Raw genomic sequence first — 20,716 nt, forward strand, 5'->3', positions numbered from 1 at the left:
AATTCATATAAGATAATCAATTATTAAGAATTTTATTAAAATATATATTTTAATTAAAATATATTAAATAATAATTATGTTTAAATATGATTAAATTATTTATTTTTGATAATAAATAATCTTATTAAAATTTAAATAACAATAACAATAATCATTTACCAAAACAAATTTATGCTAAGGGTATTCTGGTCATTTTAGTTTTCTCCATTATGCTATTACACCTCTATTACATTCAACCAAACACAGTTTTACTATTACGCCTCTATTCCATTACATTCAACCAAACAGTTGATTTGCTATTACACCTCTATTCCATTACACCTCTAATCCAATACACCTCTAATCCAATACAGCGAACCAAACGTGCTCTTATACTTCTAGGCTGACTTTCCCTCACCGGAAAGAAGCCGAGCAAAATATTGCTCGAGTTGCTCTTCAAGCCATTGAACGAACAAATACAACCATGGATGTGGAGAAACACCCGAGCTTTTCTGCTATTTATCATGTCTTCATTGTTTCATTTCTTGGTATGTTGGCTGTGATGAGGACTTTGTTCTAACTTTATAATATATATATACTTTGTGTATATGATCCGAAATGCAGTAAATCAATCCTTAATGAGTCTACTTCTAAAACGAATCACGTAATGCCGATATACACAACTATCCAACGAGATCAACTGCATCCGATTTATGCATCTTCATGGCTTTTTTAATACATCTTCATGGCTTTTTTACTGTAAAATTTACTGGGATAGATTAAGGGGTGCACAGTAGAATATTCTTTTGACCTCATCTACCTAAGTTACTTCCTAGGACCGTCAATCCTAAGGTTTAATCACACTTAACCCAATTCAACTAATTTCGCGTAAACCTTAAAACTTCAGCTAATTACTCCCATTTCCGCTCATCAATCTCCCTACGGTTCTTAGTTCGTCATGCATCTAAATGCGAACCCCTCAAATCGAATTTTAGACATTCAATTAAATATAAAAAATAAGAGAAAGGGAAATGAGGATTGAATTTTTTTGATGTAGATAAAGTTTCGAAGTTGAAAACTCGTAGAACGATGTTGAATGATGATCGATTGAAAACAGAAATGAAATAAATAATAAAGTTGCTGAATTGAAATTGAAAACTGAATTTAATTGAAAGAAAATAAAGTAAGAACAAAAAAATCCCTAAAAAAATAAAGCCTAGTCTAATAAGGACTTAAAACTAAGGAAAAAGCTCCCTTAATCAGGTATTGAGCACTAATATTTATAGTAGTTGTGTTAAATGACCAAATTAGGTTAATTATACAGATGACTAAATGTGTTAAATAAGGTAGTACAGATTGAAACACCCTCGGTTAAGATTTTGGCCTTATCGAACCGTGTTGCAATATTGAAGGAGTGTTGTCGCGACATTGGACTTCAAATGTAATTTCATTTGCCTCGAAGTTGGTTGTCACGACATTAATGGTAGACTGCTCCCTGTTAGCTTTGAAGTTTGATATTGCGACATCCAATTTGGGTGTTGCGAGATCTTGAGTAGTCTATTAACTCATCCGCCTAAAACGATATGCTACACATTCAATCAACGCATTAGTCTTCCCTTAGGCCCAGATTGGCCCAATGGGTCATAAAACACACAAAATGACTAATTTTATTAACTTTAAACATAAACATGTGAAATAAAAAAAAAACTAAATAACAGGATAATAAATTACTTAAAAACAAGCTCATTAAGTATTTAAAAGAGCTCAATTTGCCACAATGAATCGTGGCAGATCAGATGTACCATTTGGTATATAAGTTTGTAGTGTATGTTTTGGCTAAGTTGATGATATCTGAATAAGGACTTTTCTTTGAAATGGTATGGCATGTTAAGCTGATGATTAGGCTATTTGAATTGGTTAAGTTGATTAATGTCATGGAAATGGTAAGATAATTGTTAAATATGTCATATAACTTTGGTGTAGGTTTTGATTGATTTATGTTGAACTTTTGAATTGATAGTTTCCAAATGGTAAAATGAATATGCTTGATGTAATACCCCAAACCCGACTTAGAAGTTTAAGCTAATCTGGAGGAGTTACATCAATGCATTGAAACTTGTTTCAATAAGAACTCAGACTCAAAACCGTACTTGATTTGCAACGGAAAACTTTTTGGAGTTTTAACTTAAATGATTTTGTAGCTTCGCGTTAGGAATTATCAATTACTGACGAGATTAGCAAAAAACAAGGTGAGTTTAAAAACATATTACAAACCTAAGAAATCAAATCAAACTATCAGTGCAAAAACAATCCGAGCTCCCGTACGGCATCCGATCCTAAGTCAAAAGACTACATGAATAGGCAAAGATAAGACAAAGGGGTGGGCAACAAAGCACAGTATATAACCAAACTTGAATACAAATAAATAGACCACAACATATAAATTGTAGTAATGCAGAGAACTTAATAGCGGTCATATAACCTACACGGAATAGATCCAGAGTATCACAGAGATTTCAATAATGGTATTACAACAGAACAGAACATCAAATGTATGTCTATGTCGATGCAGTATTTTTCAAAACCAACTAGATTGCAGATTTATAGAAAACATCCTGAATTTGCAAATAATTATGGACAGTGCCACCTGAATTTGTAGTTAAAACTGCCATATCAGATACATGTGGTCAAGCCACTAAATTGCAGTCAAGCTGCCAAAACAAAATTATGGATAAACCACCAGATAATGTAGATCATTAAACTACCAGAAACTTCCTTCTTTCATATTATCCCAAATCCCATGCAATATGTCATAACATGCATATACAGAGTTAAAGTGATAAGCATGTAAATCATGCTATTGTACAATAACAAAATCAGTAGGCATGAGAGTCCATGCTTTGTAAGAAAGATGTATTAAACCTCAATAGATCACATCAGATTGCCATGAAGTCATATACATGGTTATAAATTAGAATTAATACCAATCAATTCCACACATTCGGATATCCTATATTTTTAAGCAACAGAGTAGCACAATGTGTATCATCAGACTTGACAGAATATGAATCGTACCTGGATAATTTACATACCTCAACGCATCCAAATAAGGGTATATTATACAATAGCAATCATTTTCACTTATCTTAAATCAAAATAAACATACGTATAGATAGCAGATTATACACTAATAGATCAATGCTTCCTGAGTTTTATAGCTTAATACAGATCATATAGACCCTACAAAAGGCCTACACTTGGTCCAGACAACGTTCACGGTCCTAGGGAAAATTTTAGAATTTTAACCCACATACCCAAGTGGATACATACGGCCTGGGTGTCTTGCCTGTGTGACCCACATGGCCAAGTACACGCCTATATGGCCCTCTTCGTGACTCACATAGCCTGTCACATAGCCTTGTACACGGCTGTGTGGTCCCAAACAGTGAGTTACATGTGCCCTGGACACACACCCGTGTTGCTAGCCCGTGTGACCCTAAGTAGTGCCTTACACGACTATGTGGCACACACAGCCTACCATACAGCCTAGCATACGATTGTGTGGCATCAAAGGCCATGTTTTTTGACGTTCACAAATCGTAAAAATTTGGGCTTTAGTACCCACCTGATATGATTTTAACATAGAAGCAACAGAGACGATCCTGGAACCAAAAAAACTACATTACAATGACTAAATCAGACGAATAAACCGAAACAAAATGCTTGAATTAACATCCAAACCAAAGTACAACGAAAGACTTCAACACCAAATCTTAAATGGAGTTAAACACTTACCTTTGCTCGTAAATCGAAACACGCAACTCAAATAGTTAAGGAAAAGCGTTACTCTTAATATCTCTGCCTAACAAACTTGTGCAAATTAGAAATCTACTTCATACAGAAAATATTACTTCGTTCATCAAAACTCATACATAGAAAAACTTGACAAATAACACTTACACACTTGAAGAATTACAGGAAAACAAAACTTCAAATATCAAATACGAAAGGATTGGAATAGTAAACTAAAGGTGGAAGAAGATCCCAACCAAGAAGAAAAGAAAAGGAAATGGTAAAGAGAAAAATGGAAGGAAAACAAAAAAAAGTAAAAAAAGAGAGTTTTTTCTTTGAAAGAAACTTAGGGTGAGTTTGGATGGGTGGTGCGTTTACCTGCAGTTAGTGTAAAAAAGCAGTGGCGGTGAGATTAGATACTGTAGCGATACTGTAGCGTGAGACAAAAAGTAAGCTAAACGCATCACACCGCACCCAATCGCCCATCCAAACCCACCCTTAATTAATTTCAAAAAATAGAAACTAACTCGCAAGGCAGCATAACAAAAACAACTTCTCATTACTTTCTCATAGACTCGAACACAAGACCACAAGTTTAACCATTGAATCATCAAGCTCATTCTTGCCATCAACTGAGCTAAAATAATATTAATGTCGGATGCTCAAGAATAGGAGTTTAGACAAAAGTAGTAAAAATTTTCAAATAAAGGATTCAAACCCAGAATCTCTCACACACAAACACAACACTAAACCACTGAATAAGATTAACTTGTTAAAATTTTCAAAATCTTAATTCACAAATAGAGAGATAACCACTCTTGGTTTTACAACTTAATTTCTTCTAGCCCGGTTTTTGGGATGTTACGCTTTAATTGAAATTGAAAGCATTTTGATGTAGATGAATGAAATGGATACTAATGTGCTTAAATATGAAATGATTAGTTTGTAAGGTATAGCATGGATGGTTAATTGGTATATACTTGGTTGTCATTATTTGGTTTAATGACTTTGTATTTGTGTAGGACTGAATGAAGCCACATATGTAATGGTTTAAAATCACTTGAATTGGGTACCGGATGTGTATTTTGCGAAAAGAAAAAAAGGTCAATGTCGTGATCATGGGTTCTCGATATCACAACATCGCTATCTTAGAGAGTGAAGTTGCAACAAGCTTATGCATGCCGTTGTGGCATGACATACTGAGATGACCACGTTGCGATGAGAAGATGATGAAGTTGTGATGTTGGCCCAAAAATTTTTAAAACCTTACAATTTGGTCAAAATTCAAGTACGGACTAGCATATGAGAATTATTAAGCTTGTACAAACCTCGAAATTGTTTGTATATTATGACAAATGCTTGTTTTGATTGTATTTTAATGAATATCAACATAAATCAGATATGTCTATAATAGATGTTGCTTTGGTAACTAGTATAGCATTCTGTAGCTCAGACCCGACGATAGGGTCGAGCAAGAGATCTTACATTATCTCTTGTTTATATGTTTTTAAATGACTTGGGGATATATGTTTGTTATTGGAGATATTATGTTATCTATTATGCATAATGTAGGAGAATTAAAGCAATAGAATAAATCTTTACAAGCATTGAATTAAATAATTAATAACTAATTGAATTTAAATTAATTAACTATAATTAAAATAAATATCAAGAAAACCATAAAATCTCAGCTAAGGTTGATAATCTTAAGCTATGTTGTATGTCTGGAAATTAACAATTAATGGTAGATTTAGGATACAAGCATGGTAGCCATTACTCTTATCTCGAGCAATCTCATATTGTTTGCTACTTAAATCCATCAATGGCGCAATGATGGAATTTAGTATAATTAAATATTAATGACTTTTAAAAACATATGGTCAAATTCTGGTTTTAATCCCTTGATTTAGTTTTATCCTTGAAGTTGATAAAATTTAGTCATGTATTTTTTTAATAATGTCATTAATTAATTTAAATATCTAACAATGTTAATTATTTCGATTAAAATACTGATTTAATTTTTTTTTCTTTGACTCATGTTGATATAGATTCTTTTGTGTTGAAAAAGATGTTATTAAGAAAAACAATTATATCAACATTTTACCTGGAATAGCTAAAATCAAATAGCATCAAGATAAACAAAAAGGTTAAATCTTAAATTTGAGTATAGTTTAAGGACCAAAATAATAATTTAACTAAAAAATAAATATATTATTTAGTATTTATTGACATTGAATTAAAGTCGTCAATGAAGATGATGTACATTGCGTTGACATAAATCTTGATAAGTTCGATAGGTGTTCTCAAAACACGAAAGAAAATAAACTCTCAAAAATGTATAATTGATCAAAAGTTGTAAATTGTAAAATTTAACAGCTTACAAATGAATCCTATTTAACATTCGAAGAGTGCCGCTTAATGCTATAGAAGAGGTGCTCCACGATGATGAATGTCATGTAGTTGTGCCTCCACTACAGGTTTTGTAATCAGTCTTCTTAATTTTCTTCTTCTTATATTTTATATGAAAAGATAAATTTGACCTAAAAATAATATCTATTGCTTTTTTTTTTTTTTAAATATGGGACATTTGGTGAGTTCTTCACTTATACTAACTAAGCAAGAAACTTAAATATTTGCAATTTTTTTAAGTGATCAAAATGAAAATTTACTGAAATTGATTGGCTAATTTTGTAGTTTAGCCAAAATTAATAAGAATAATATATTATATTCCTTAAAAACCCTTCTCACCTCCATAAACCCCTTTTCGACAAAAGGGCTCGCTCCTCCTAAAAACCCACTAAAAGATTTTAGTTTATTTTCCCCCTTCGCATGCAGAAAAGCCCAGTTTTGAAAGAGTAATTTGGTCGAGCACCTGGTGTTCAATGAAAGGCAGCAACAAAGCTACTGTTTTAACTCTTGCTGAGAAATGCAAGGTTTGATATTTTCCACCATTTTTTTCAAGCTACAAGTTTATTGCTATACTCTAACTTTGCAATTACATATTTTTACCTTTTATTTTTCTAATGTTGCAGAATATATTGGTTTCAAATTGGCAAGGTTATCTTAATACCATCAAAACTGATGCCCAAGGAAGGTACCCTTTTCATATCTATTTACAAATATTGCTTTTTTTTGCTTTCCCTTTCATTTAATTCAATTGGGTATGTTTTGGATTTTGTTTTGGTTTTCGGGTTTTATCTATCAAAGCCTTTAGCTTTATGAAATCGTTGAAAATCCCAAAATGTTAGAAGAAAAAGAGAGGAGTTTTGGTGGAAATATATGATTTCTAGCACAATGATATTTAGTTTAAGTAATATGGTTTTTGTTTTTATGGCATGAATTTGTTGGAAAATGGAAAAGAAGAGCTGGGAATTAAATTTGTTATAATGTTTGATTGCTTTTAATGATTGTTTTACAGCAAAGAGAATATATACACGTCGAAGGTTAAGTATATTATAAGGAAGGGGAATCCTCTTATCTGGGTACCAGAACATGAATTGCACAATGTGGTATGTTTCTTTTGCAGCTACGGCTCTACTTTCTTTGTTTTGTAGTTTTCTCTTATTATTCAAGTATCTTGTGGTGTCTTTGTTTCGATGTGAATGTGAGATAAGGGTATGTGTCCGACATGAGTATCTTCAATTTTTTCCATGTATTTGGAAAGCCGTATTCTCATACCCATATACGAATATGTGTGGGACATGGATGTCAGACATGAATACTTTAGGAAAATGAAGAGTCGGAGCAACATTGGACGCCGTTTAGGCAGGATATGAATCGAATAGCTCATAATCTTGTATTCTTCCTTTGGTTGGTGAACTATTTGGAGTAACTATTGTACCTATTCGTGTCAAATGTTGAACAGTTTAAGCATACATGTCTTTTTCGTTAAATGTTAGCCTTGTTTACCTATTTTTATAAAGTTTAAATTCCTTTCTGAAAACACTCGCGAATGTAAAACCTTTTCTTTTAGTTTACATTCGTTATTAGAACTTTGAGAAAATGGATGTTCACCATGTCAATTGAATTCTTAATTATTTCATTTTTTTACCTTTTTGTACACAGAACACTATAATTGATGAACGTGGTTCATTTTCTGTAGCCAGCCCCTACCCAGGGCCTCTTGGAAAATTACTCAAATCAATGAACAAGGTTGGTATCTAATTGAACTGCACAATTTGTCTTTTGGTAGTGTATACCTTGACATTTGTGTTGAGCAAGTATTTTGAATGTGACACAATGGTTTAATTTGCTATACTCCTATGTTGCAGTTTCCAGTTCGGGTCGCTCTAACCGGGGATGTTGTGCCTGTCAAAGATAAAAAGGTAACTATATTTTGAAAACCATCTCGGTCATAAGAATTTTGTACAGCTATGAGTAATATGCTCATGATTAGGCTGCCGCAAATCACCACACTACAAGGATGCAACCATGTCTGCATGTATATACTTCAATAAGATTAACTGTCGTTTGTGGAGATCTTCATGTTTTTAATTTATGTCAAGAGAAACAGGGTATGCTGGTCAAATCAACTATACTTCTCCCGGTTCAAGTAACTAAGTACACTATGTTCCTTGGCATGTAATATGAAAGCAACCAAGATAAGATTTTATGTCGATAAATTAGCTTAAAACCGAATATTTGCAAAAAGATGGAGATTATTAATCATTTTGTCTAAATATTTTCACGGATTCTAATTGATTAAATGATTAGTATAGCACTGGTTCCTTGATATTTTAACACTGTCATATTTGTTACACTAATTTGTTGATACTTTTTCTGGAAAAATAAAATGTTTATTTGGAAGTAATAATCTTGGTAAATCTGAATTGATTGTCAATTTTTAAGAATCTTACAATCATTGTCAACTTTATTTCTCTTTTTCATTTTATAGGCTGAATCAGCCGCAAACTACCTTAAAGAAATGATGCTCTCCGAGGAGAAAGCATTAAAAGAATTTAGTTATACGGTTTCGGGTGTATTAAGTTCTTCTAATCACTTTTCGACAACTCGAAGCGAAAACCTCAAGGAGCTGATCGATGGGGGTGAAAAGTATGTGATTTATAAGTTCAATCTAAGGTATAAATTTCCACTCAGATTGTTAAATTTATCAGTGTAATTGTAGATAATTACTATCGCGTGATCCCCGGTGGCAGTGATGCTTGATTTTGTCTCCGCTGAATGTTGAAAGATTGATGTTATACCATATCCCGAAATAAAGTTCTTAAATTAAATTGTCCATAGCATGTCTTTTGCTTAATAATAGTAGTGGTAAAAGTACCATAGAAACCTTGTACTAGGAAGCAAATTGCATTTTGCCCCCTCTATTCATAAAATGTGCAAATTAGTTCTTGTATGATAGACCAAAGAGCAAACTGGTCTTTTTGCTAAAAATTTCATCCATTTTCACTATACGTCAACATGAGGTACACATGGGTCTGGTTGTTTCATCTGCCACACCAATTTTTAACAGTATAAATGGATGAAAATTTTGACAGAAATGACCAATTTGCTCTTTAATCTATTAAATAGGGATTATTTTGCCCATTTTTTACTAAAGAGGCAAAATGCTATCTGACTTATTGTACAAAGGCCTTCATGGTACTTTTACATAATAGTGGTTAGTTTAAGTGCTTTATGAAAGAAGATCCAATAGGGATCCCGTGTCATTTAATGTAACCTTAATACTATGGTAACTTCAATATGATATAATACTATAGTCTTTTCGCCTATAGATTCGGAAAATATGATAAGAAAGAGGTTTACTTTGAGAGAGAGGGAAAACAAAAGTGATCTAATATGCAAACTTCATTTGACATGAAATATCTTCTATACAGCTCTTGCATGTTTGTTGATGGTAATGGAGGAACTCATGAAGTAGACTTTGAAGATATGGAAAAATGTAAAGCAAGTTTGCTAGGTAAGACATCATTGTCGAGAAAATAAAAATAAACCGACTGCTCTATTTTACAGATAGTAGTGGAATGAATTACGGTCTTGACATTACCGATTAAATAATATCTTCATTTTCTCTCTTTATAGCTCCTTATTCAGCTAAGCTAATCGATGGTATTAATCAAAGTGAAGCACGGCGCAGAGGACTGATCCTTTTCTGTTTCACATACTTGAACGTAAATGCAAGAGTAAGGTTTCCCATCTTTTTTCAATGTCAAGTACTTTCTGCGTGTTACATAGAGTTAAGTCTATGAATTCCGCCATGAAAAGTCGCATATCCTTGCATATAGTCTCGGACTAATTGTTCATGTCGTTTGATAACCAACTAATCTTTCTTTCTAGGATGCATACATGCTGTCTCTTGATCGTAAGGGGTTCGACGTCCTAGGAAAGGTTCATAGTAAAGTTACTGGGGATGAAATTGACGAATACCAATGGAAGCAATTCAGGATCACATTCAAAGAAGAGACTCGGGACATCGAATCCTTTTGTCAGCAACTTGCGGAAATGGAAGAAGATGCCATCAAAAAGGTTTCTAGCTACAGTGGTCTGGGATAAAAGTAACCAATTCAGTTTTAGTTCATTTTGTATGCTAAACACTAAAATGAACAACACTAACACTGGAATACGTTAAAATTTTGGTGTATTTGGAGGGTTTTTAAAAGAATCATGCCTCGTATCCCTATATTCGTACCTGGTCCATATAGCCATTGCAATTGAAATAAAAAAAAAGCATATTGTGTGAATGAGTTGGAGGTTTAGGACCACAAATTTTGAGCCAGAGATATGTTTTCTTTTCTTTTTCTATTTTGCTTTTCAGCTTTTATGAATGACAATGTCTCTTAACAATTTTATCCATAAAACATTATCAGATTCTTTTTTATCTTTTTCCTCTAATTTTAGGGGTACACAGTACATTTACATTACCACGACTTTAAAGGTGAATTCCACCCTTTCCCATACCATGCTGTTCCCACTTCTTCAACTCTCTTCTCTCTCTTGTATACCAGTTCATCGGTTTGGTCGGTTTAGTTAAAAATTAAAAAAAAAATTCAATTTAAACGATTAATTTTGTACTTTAATTGAATGATTGATTGATTTAGGTTTTAATTGACTTAATCAAACCAACTTAACATTGATTAGTTCGGCCAACTAGGTTGGTTAGATTGAATTATTCTCTTGTTTTCTTCATAGAAGTTAGATTTGGGTTTCTATTATACATTATAAATATACTTCAAACTTTTATTAAAATATTAAAAGCCGGTAAATCCATATGTGAAAATTCATAACCGATAACAAATTGACTTAATTTTTTTAACAGCCTATAAAATTGAATTAATCATCACAATGCTATTGGTTTAGTCGACTCAGTATTTGGTCACTCCAAAGTATGAATAAATTTGTTTATGAATTCATGAGTTTAATTTATTTATCAATAATATTTATATAATATAAAATGATTATGAAATTATAGATTGTATGATGATACAAGAGGATGTCACAATTTTATTTCTAATAATTATAAAGAGAAAAAAAATGTAAAACAAATTGGTTTGAAGTTTGAAATGCCTGAATTGTAATTGTCAAACTCCAAGGGTCAATTTCGCAACAAACTAATACATGGGCAGTGGACACAACTTGATATTCTTAGATCCAGTGGACCATACAGCTTGATGCGACACCCCTTCACAATCTCATGCTCTTGGGAATAATTTATGTCCTTATTGTCCAATTTTTTTTTAATATGAATGAGAATGAAATTTAAGGAGGAATTTCTTGAAAATCAAATTTTATATAATTTTTGAGTTATTTTAAATTTTATATATAATTAATTGATTTGACATTGAATGCTTAATGTAAATATGGAGGTTTAAATTTTATTTTGTTGTTATTGTATGTTACCATTATTTGTTTTCTTCTAATTTTTCATATGAGAAAGTGTTTTTATGTTGGATGCTTAATATATGGTATTAGAGCTCAAGTTCTCTTTTAATTGTTGTTATTGCTTGTTTCTTTTGTTTGTTATCCCTCTCAAGCTTGTCACATATAATAGGCTTACTTGTCTCTACCTACTCGTGACATGGCCTATTAAAGTGGTATCATTTGGATTATCCATTATGAAAATTGGGTCCTTTTTAAGATTGATTTTAAGTTGGATGTTTATTATTATATCAAAGTCTAGATTTTATTTACTATTATTAGATAAAAGTACTATAGAGGTCTTTGTACTAATGTTCGATTTCGCTTTACCCCCTCTATTAAAAAATAAATAAATTAGTCCCTATACATTATATTAAAGAGCAAATTGGTTATTTTTTTTTCAAAAATTTCATCCATTTCCATTGTTCAAAATTAATCATTGTATGCTAAAATGAGGCACATGTGTCATGTCACGTATAACTATTTAGTTATTTTGTTACCAATGCCAGTTTTTAACGATAGAAATTGATGAGATTTTTAATAGAAAAGACTAGTTTACTCTTTGATCTAACATACATCGACGAATTTACTCATTTTTTGAGTAAAAGAGGCAAAATGCAATCCGACTCTTAGTACAAAAACCTCCCTAATACTTTTACCACTATTATTGTTACCCTCTTTTGAGTTTTTTTTTCTATGATAGGCTCTTCTATTTGTATTTTTTCATGGCCTATTAAAGTGGCATCATTTGGATTATCTATTATGAAAATTGGGTCCTTTTTTAGGATTAATTTTAAGTTGGATGTTTATCATGATACCAAAGTCCAGATTTTATATTTTATTTACTATTATTAGGTAAAACTACTATAGAGGTTTCTGCATAAGGTTCAATTTCACTTTGCCCCCTCTAGTAAAAATGGACAAATTACTCGTTCTCTTAAAATTTTCATCCTTTTCTATTGTTAAAATTGGTCCTTGTATGCCAAAATGGGGCAAATGTGTCATGTCATGTGTAACTATTTGGTTATTATGTTAGCAACGCCAGTTTTTAACGGTAGAAATGAATAGGTTTTTTAATAGAAATGATTAATTTGCCCATTTTTTGAATAAAACAATAAAATACAATCTAACCCTTAATACAAAAACCTCTATGATACTTTTACTACTGCTATTGTTATCCTATTCAAGTTTTTTATATGATAAGCTTTCTATTTATCTTTTTTTTTTCTACCTATAACGAGATGAACTAAAATACAATTAACCCATATTGATAAAATCCAAAATTACCAATAAATTTATATTCAAATTGAATGTGGATTAAATAATGAACCCAACTCTTATAATTGCACAAAATAAAGAAGTGTGGTCATTGTCATTCAATAAAAAGAACCTAGCAAATTGTTGGAAGGCAAAATTGAAGCTGAATCAGTCCAGCTAATTTTGGGATCAATAACAAGGAATTAAAGGAAATAAAAAAGAGTGGATGGTTGAATTGAAATGTAGGTATATGTAGATATATAGCTTCTTACATAATATATATAGTCGGTTGAAAGGGATAATCATATCTTATCGTCAACCTCCATTAATTTGCAAAGGTCACTTCTTACATATATAAATATTTATATTCATAAATATATATATGTCAAATTAAACGTGCTCAGTTTTCATTTTCAGTCCTTTCAATTTTGCATGCAAATAACATACGCGCATTCGTACTACAAACTCTTCCATTTTATTTTATTTTATTTTTTTCAATTTTTTAAACCCTAAAAATTTTAAAATTTTAATTAAATCTTGTAAAAAATTCAAAATTTATCATTAATTTTTTAAAAATTTTAAAAATTTTGATTAAACTTTTAAAACTTAATACTAATTGGATATGAGGTTGAAATTTCATTATCTACATATCCTTTCATGTATTCACGTATCATAATTTTTCTATACAGGGTAAAATGTAGACAAAATAATATAGAAAATTATAACAAAAAGAACATTTTTGGATCTACCTATATAGACAACAGGTTTGTAGAATTATATATATATATATATATTGAAAATGACCATATATATGAGTTTTCAATTTCTTGATTTCATCCTCTGTTTTTTTTTTCATTTTGTAAGTAATCTCTTTTATATTTTTATTGTATCTAAATAGTGTTCTAAAAAATTACTCTAAGTACAAATTAATTGTTAATTTTTTTGTTATTTTCATGTAGGTTTTATTATTGATGTTTGGGGTTTCGTAGTTAAGTCCGAAGTCAAATTTTTTTTCTTTTGGGACGAGATAAATTATATATTTTTATGAGAGCTGAAATGTATTAACTTATATCTTGATAATTTTCAAAAGGATTAAATCAAAATTCTAACATTTTGGGATCAAATTATCATATATTAACTTCAAAATTTGGAATTAAAGCATCAATTTTCAATTTTAGGGTGCAGGCCAAGCCCCTACTTGCACACTTCCCTTCACCCCTGTTTATAGTTGTCTTTTTCAATGATATCATCTTTAAGGTTCGAATTAACATTTACGATTGAGAATGTAATGTATTTTATCACTACATCAAACGCTGGTTGATATTAAATATTAATACTTTATTTAAGTATAATTTAAGAATTAAAATTTATGGGAATAATTTTTTTTACCCAAAATAAATATTCATAAAAAAGAAATCTTGAATGCATTGATGAAAAAGGGTCCTTAATTTTGTGCCACCCACTTGAGGGGCCATAAATATGCATGATTGGTTATTGCAGGAAACTGTTCATAATTTCAAGTAGAAAAAGCTTTTGTAGGGACACCATCCCATGCAACCAACCAAGCTTTTTTTTTTCCTTTTTCACCCAAAAATTAAAAATAAATAAAATAAAAAGAAATTCCAACTATTTCTATTGTGAAATGGAATGTATAATCATATAATAATTACTAATTATTTTTTCTCAGCAATAAAATTTTATTAAAGAATAAAAAGTGTATATTCGATAAAAAATTATTGATTAAATAATTATGAAACCCATATAATTATCACATAAATATAAAGCTTTAAATTTTTTTTAGTGAACTACAAGGGGAGAGTAAAACTCTAACAACAACGCAACTAGCGCGACTCAAATTCAGTTCACATCTGAAGCGGTGAACACCCTGACCATCATGCTTGGGATTCAACTTTTAACTCTTTTTTTTTTAATTTTAGTTGTAAAAAAATGATTATGTTGATTATTAATATCTGATTGTTGTTCTATATACATAAGCATGAATATCACATTGGGATATTTTAGTTTTCAAATATTATTTTTATTTTTACCATATTTATTCCATCTACTAAATTCAAACTCAATTTAAACTAGAATTTTGACTAATTGAAATCTAGATGAACTTAATCCACACTTCAAGTTTGACTCCATTGAAACTAGTACTTGATGAATGGTTCTAATTAATTTTATTATCGATTAGAGATGATCACGACTCAGATTGAATTTATGTCTGATTTATATTATGACATCAACACCATATATAATTACTTATGCTTGACTAGACTCAAAATTTACTTATACACGTTCATATTTGTAAACAACTAAACCTAAATCCTTTTAGACCTATTCATATTTTTTATTTTTTTAAATATGTTATTTTTATTTAATACTTACTACTACTATATAGTTTTTCCTTTATCAAAATTTTAAATTTCATATAATTCAAATTACTTAATATATATACAAAATATATTATAAAATTTTACAATATATTATTTTTAATACAAAAGTAGTTCAAGACTAAGAAAAGAGATTGTAAACAGGGTCGTAGATAAAAGGGGTAAGCAATGACTTTGATCTCTAAAACTGATAAATATACTTTTTAATTCCTTTGAAATTTATAAAATTACAAATTAACCTAATATCTAATTTTTACAAAAACCTATAATTCATCTTTAATCCTTCAAAGATAATTTTCTAATTTTGTCCCTCGTCGTAAATATTGAGATTATCATCAAAGACAATAAAAGGAGTGATGAATATACCTGTTATGTGTACTCCATGAAAGTTTGAACGAAAATTTCGGCCTCATGTTTCATATGTGGGGGACCCCTTAGAGACCTGTGGGGGTTGTGAGACCAGCTTTATTTTTTATTTTTTAAATAATAATAATATTAAAAAGCTACTATATGTTATTCTAAGGTAAGGTTGTAGGACCCAAAGACAAGAACCTTACAAGAAGGTGTTGTGGGACCCACAAAAAAATCTGACGTGGCAAAACAAAACAAAAACAAATTGAAAATCAACCCGACAGCGAGCATCTGGTGAAGACCAATCTCCTTATCCCACTCACGGCGGCTTCCTCGTTTATATTACATTCCTCCTTACGTTTTTTTAGTTATATATATACACTATTCATCACAATTATAATGACAAGGAGTTGATGGGTGAGGTCGGATCGGGTCGAGTCAGATTGAATTGAATAGGGTCGGATTAAATTATGTTAAGGTATAATGATATATATAATTGTTTAAGTTTGATATTTTAAATTTTTAATAAAAATATATCTATTGGTCATGTTAATATAAAATAAATATTAAATATAATTAATAATTAACAAAAAAATACACATTTGGTTTTATGATATTATCTTCTCTCATTATTTATTTTATGACTGTATTAACAACCACCACGAAGGCGACATCCAATGGGGAATTTGCTATTTTAGTTCAATGCCTAAGATATTACTTTGAAATAGCTGGGAAAGTTCAGGTATGATTCTTTAGGTGATAACCATGGAGTACAACTCATGAATAAGAATATATTTGGTTATATCTTTATATGTAGGGTTAAAAAATTATGTGAAAATTATATTTATAAAAAAAATTATGCAAAAAGTAAATGAAATTTGGTAAAAGGACTATGGAGGCACTTAAATTAGGAGATGGATTGAATTTTGCCCCCTATTCAAGAAATAGGAAAATTAGTCCCTATACATTAGATCAATGAGTAAATTGATTATTTTGTTAAAAAAATCCATCCATTTCTTCTATTAAAATTGGTTTCTGATGAGGTACACAAGGCACACCACATGTCACTTTTTTGTTAGTCATGTTAGTTTTTAACAGTAGAATAAATGAAATTTTTAATAGAAAATATCAGTTTCCTATTTTATCAAAAGCACAAATATTATTTTACCTATTTTTTAGTAGAAAGAGCAAAATGAAATCTAATACTTAGTACAGGAGCCTTCATATATTTTTACCATGAAATTTTAGTTGAAAGGAAAAGGCTGACTATTTTCTAAAGTTTTTCTGGTTTAAATTAATTTATTCACATAATAATATTTGTTACTTTATAAAAAAATTAGCTTTTAATTATTTTCTAATTGAATTGATATTCGATTAATTCGTAACATCGGTACAATCACTCACTTAAATAAATATATATATATGTGTATAGCGTGATTCATTTAATATGCTTTTATCATTCGGTTTTTTAAATAAACTTTTATCGTTGGTCTTAATCTTAGAATTTAAAGAATTTATCTTCATATATATACGGAATAATTTTATTCATTAACACATCTATTCTTCTTACTTTTTTTATATAAAAAGTTAAAGTCTTGGAAAGATTTAAATTTAAAAAAAAAATTAACAATCTTATTATAGGTTTTGATCATATCTGTTTTTTTATACAAGTTTTAGAACTATCTATATTCCCTTCTTAACCTATAAACAAGAGGATAATGCACTTCAGACTATTAGAATTACATTGACAATAATGTTCATGTCAATTGAGTTAAAACTAAATTCACAACTTTTATAATTTTTTAATATTGAAATATTAAATGTAGATTCAGAAGATTAAAAGGTGATAGGACTAATGTATAAGTAATCCAAATTGAATGCTAAAAAAAATTTTGGTCAACATCTAACAAAATCCCATTGGCACAAATTCTGCTAAAACATTGGCCTTCGTCTCTTCGTTCTCTCTACTTTGTCCTATTGAAACATTCCCTTCGTAGAGTGGCCTTCCAAATAACAAATATTCTTCTTGCCTTTTCTACCTTGTAGAATAAAGCGATTTCCCTTATACACTTTGCATGTCTTCCCAATTCGCACATATTCATACTCATGCGATATCATCTCTTCCAAATAAATAATGTTTAGGTTGGCAACAAGGACATACTTTACATTTGAAACATTATAGATTTTACCATTATGGAGTTTTAGACGAACTCTTTTCATACCTTCAACTTTGAACTCCTGTTTTACCCCCTACAATGATGCAACCAAAATCGCTATCCTTTTGGCAAATAGTAAACATGGCTTGATCCTAACATACATGTACATCAGTGACAGAATTTGACACCCATTTAGATGAATCTTAACCGAATCATTACCTTTTATTTAAAGCATATCAACATCACCATCGGTCTTGCTTCCATGGACATTTGAATGTGCCATATTGTTCATAGTAGTAGCACTTCACATTACCATAGTCTCTCCCTCTAGACATCTCTCGTTGTCCACTTTTATTATGGGAAGTGTTCCTTCATCTTCAATAACTTCCCATAGTTATTGCATCTCCATTCTTGTTAGTGTGATCCCTTCCATGAATCCTTTGGTCTTATCGTAGAACAATAATTACATCATCTAGCTTAATGATATTTTTTCCGTTCAACAGTGGTATTACCATTGATTTGAAAGAATACGGCTAGAAAGCTAATAAATCAATTGCTTGCTCTTCATCACTTAGTATATTCAACAATTGACAAACTAGCTGCTTAAACTCATTAATAATCATGTAAATTACCTCTCTTTCCATGCTAAATGTATATAAGCCAATCTTTTGGCACAACCCATTGGTCATTTTCTTTTTCGAATCTGTTTTCTCATTTAATAAATTATACTTAATTGCAATAATAACAGCTAACTTAATTGTTTTTTCGGCTTTCTTCTTTATAGACTGCCACTCGCTTTTTTAATCCTATCAGGCTATGTTTCATCTAAATTGACATCAAGGCCTTGTTTCACCAAAAGCTCTTGTATGATACACGGCCACAAATTGAAACTGCTTTTCCAATCAAAGGACGATAATTTGAATTTCATTGCATTATCCACTCTTAATAGTTGCTGATGTGATAACCTTGATGGATTCACCCTTCCTTTCCTCTTGGCAATAACAAAGCTCTAATACCAATTATTAGAATAACATAATAATCCCATAATAAACACTTCACCCCCTATCTCCAACAATGCAAATTTGATGTAGTTCAACCCCTATCTCCAACAACTAAAAACAATTCACTCAATTAAAAAAACTTACAATTTGTAACTTTTGCATAGACAAAGCTATAAAGCCTCCTTCATTACTCACCCCACACAAAAAGATCACTATGTAACTTTTTTTTTTTTGGAATATATAGGTTTCTCTCTTAAGTCTAAAGGGTAAAACCTACTCTATATATAAACATAAAGAACTCCTATTTCCTAATATTTCTTATATGTTGTAAATACTAATATATTAAGTAAACTTAGGTACTAGGTAATATCCATTGAATAGAATTATATTGCAATGCAAATCGAATGCGAATTAGAATTTGGGTAAATATTAAACAAAAGTTCAATTAGAATTTACTGCACATTTTTCACAAACTTTTACAATTACATTCTCTTTTTCTCTTTCCATAGTGTATACTATTTATAAAGTTTTTTATTGAGTTGGTGTCACCTATTAATTAGGTTTCAATTCAGTTAATTTAATTTTCCATCGGGTTTAAAATAAATTATAATATTTAAGGATATTTTAATCTTTTTAATTTAAAAAAAAACCAATAAAAATATACATATGATGAGATTTGAAATCATGTCAATTGGGTTAGCAAAACCTTAAATTTATCACTCAACCAAAGTTTTATTTTGATATTTTTATACATTTTAATTTTATTATGCAAACTTTATTATCTCAATCAATTGTATATATTAACTTGACATCAATTCAAGATTGATAACAAAACAGTAATAAAAAATTGTATGCATTTAATATTCTTAAACTCATGTGTTTTTTTTATTTAAATTTTGTTTTAAATACATTATTTCTACACGCATACGCGTGTAATAAGGTTTCTAATATATTTAATTATTTTTCTCTCGCTATCATAATTTATAATTTATATCAATCAAAGAATTTAATTATACTACATACTAAATTTTAAGTAATACATCAAACGAATTTTAAAATTTAAATTCAGTACCAAAATTTTTAACACTTAATTTTTCAGTTTATCCAACAATACCTAAATTAAAACTTTTTAATCTTCCATATCTTTTTTTTTGTTCTCTCCATTGTTTTTGTTATTATCTTGTTTTCACTATATGGATAGTAATACATAATCATTAATTTAATTCCATTTCATTTATAAGCATTAATTTAATTCTATTTTGTTTATAAGAATTAATTTAATTATATTATTTCAAAATTAAAAATCTATTAAAATTATAAAAAAATTAAGAAAAAATATGATTTTCAAATATAAAAATCTCCTATTTGTAAAATAAAAAAATAAAAAAATATTTAAAATTTGTTGATATCTTTTGTTAAAAGTAAAAATAAAAATATTTAGAAACTATCAATAATTTTTTTAATCACTACCTTTTTAACCACCAAAAAACTCTTCCTCATACTTATTTTTAATAACATTCTTTTATTATTTTTCACACACAAAGTGGGTAAAAAAACACAAATATTCATTATTTTTAAATATAAGTTTAATTGTATTTTAAATTCAACCAATCATTTTCAAAAAATCCCAATGACAATTTTTTTTTCAAAAAAAAAAATCCTCCATTATGCTAGGCAACATTTGGTGATATAATTTGGTGATATCGATTGAGATAGTAGCTTAGGATTTTGTTTAATTTTGTGACATTCATTATATTTTCAAAACAGCTGCCATCCTAATAATTTTTTGAAAATGATTTTAAGTTTTAAACATGAAAGGAATTCTTAAGTAATTATATCTATAATATTTTTATTTAATGCAATGGATAATTACTTTTCAACCAAAAATTTAAATGATAGCAAGACAAAT

General features: G+C 29.7%; 1 protein-coding gene across 1 annotated transcript; it reads left to right on the forward strand.

Moving 5' to 3' along the window:
* The first annotated feature begins 6,411 nt into the window (after nt 1-6,411).
* LOC107946605 (uncharacterized) lies at nt 6,412-10,472 on the forward strand. Its single transcript, XM_016881002.2, has 9 exons — nt 6,412-6,704; nt 6,804-6,865; nt 7,190-7,280; nt 7,837-7,923; nt 8,043-8,096; nt 8,666-8,850; nt 9,609-9,691; nt 9,814-9,914; nt 10,069-10,472. Exons 1-9 carry the CDS (start codon nt 6,654-6,656, stop codon nt 10,282-10,284), a joined length of 930 nt encoding a protein of 309 aa, XP_016736491.2. The 5' UTR covers nt 6,412-6,653; the 3' UTR covers nt 10,285-10,472.
* Nucleotides 10,473-20,716: the final 10,244 nt, after the last annotated feature.

The sequence above is a fragment of the Gossypium hirsutum genome, chromosome D10, assembly GCF_007990345.1.
Source record: "Gossypium hirsutum isolate 1008001.06 chromosome D10, Gossypium_hirsutum_v2.1, whole genome shotgun sequence".
Lineage (NCBI taxonomy): Eukaryota > Viridiplantae > Streptophyta > Magnoliopsida > Malvales > Malvaceae > Gossypium > Gossypium hirsutum.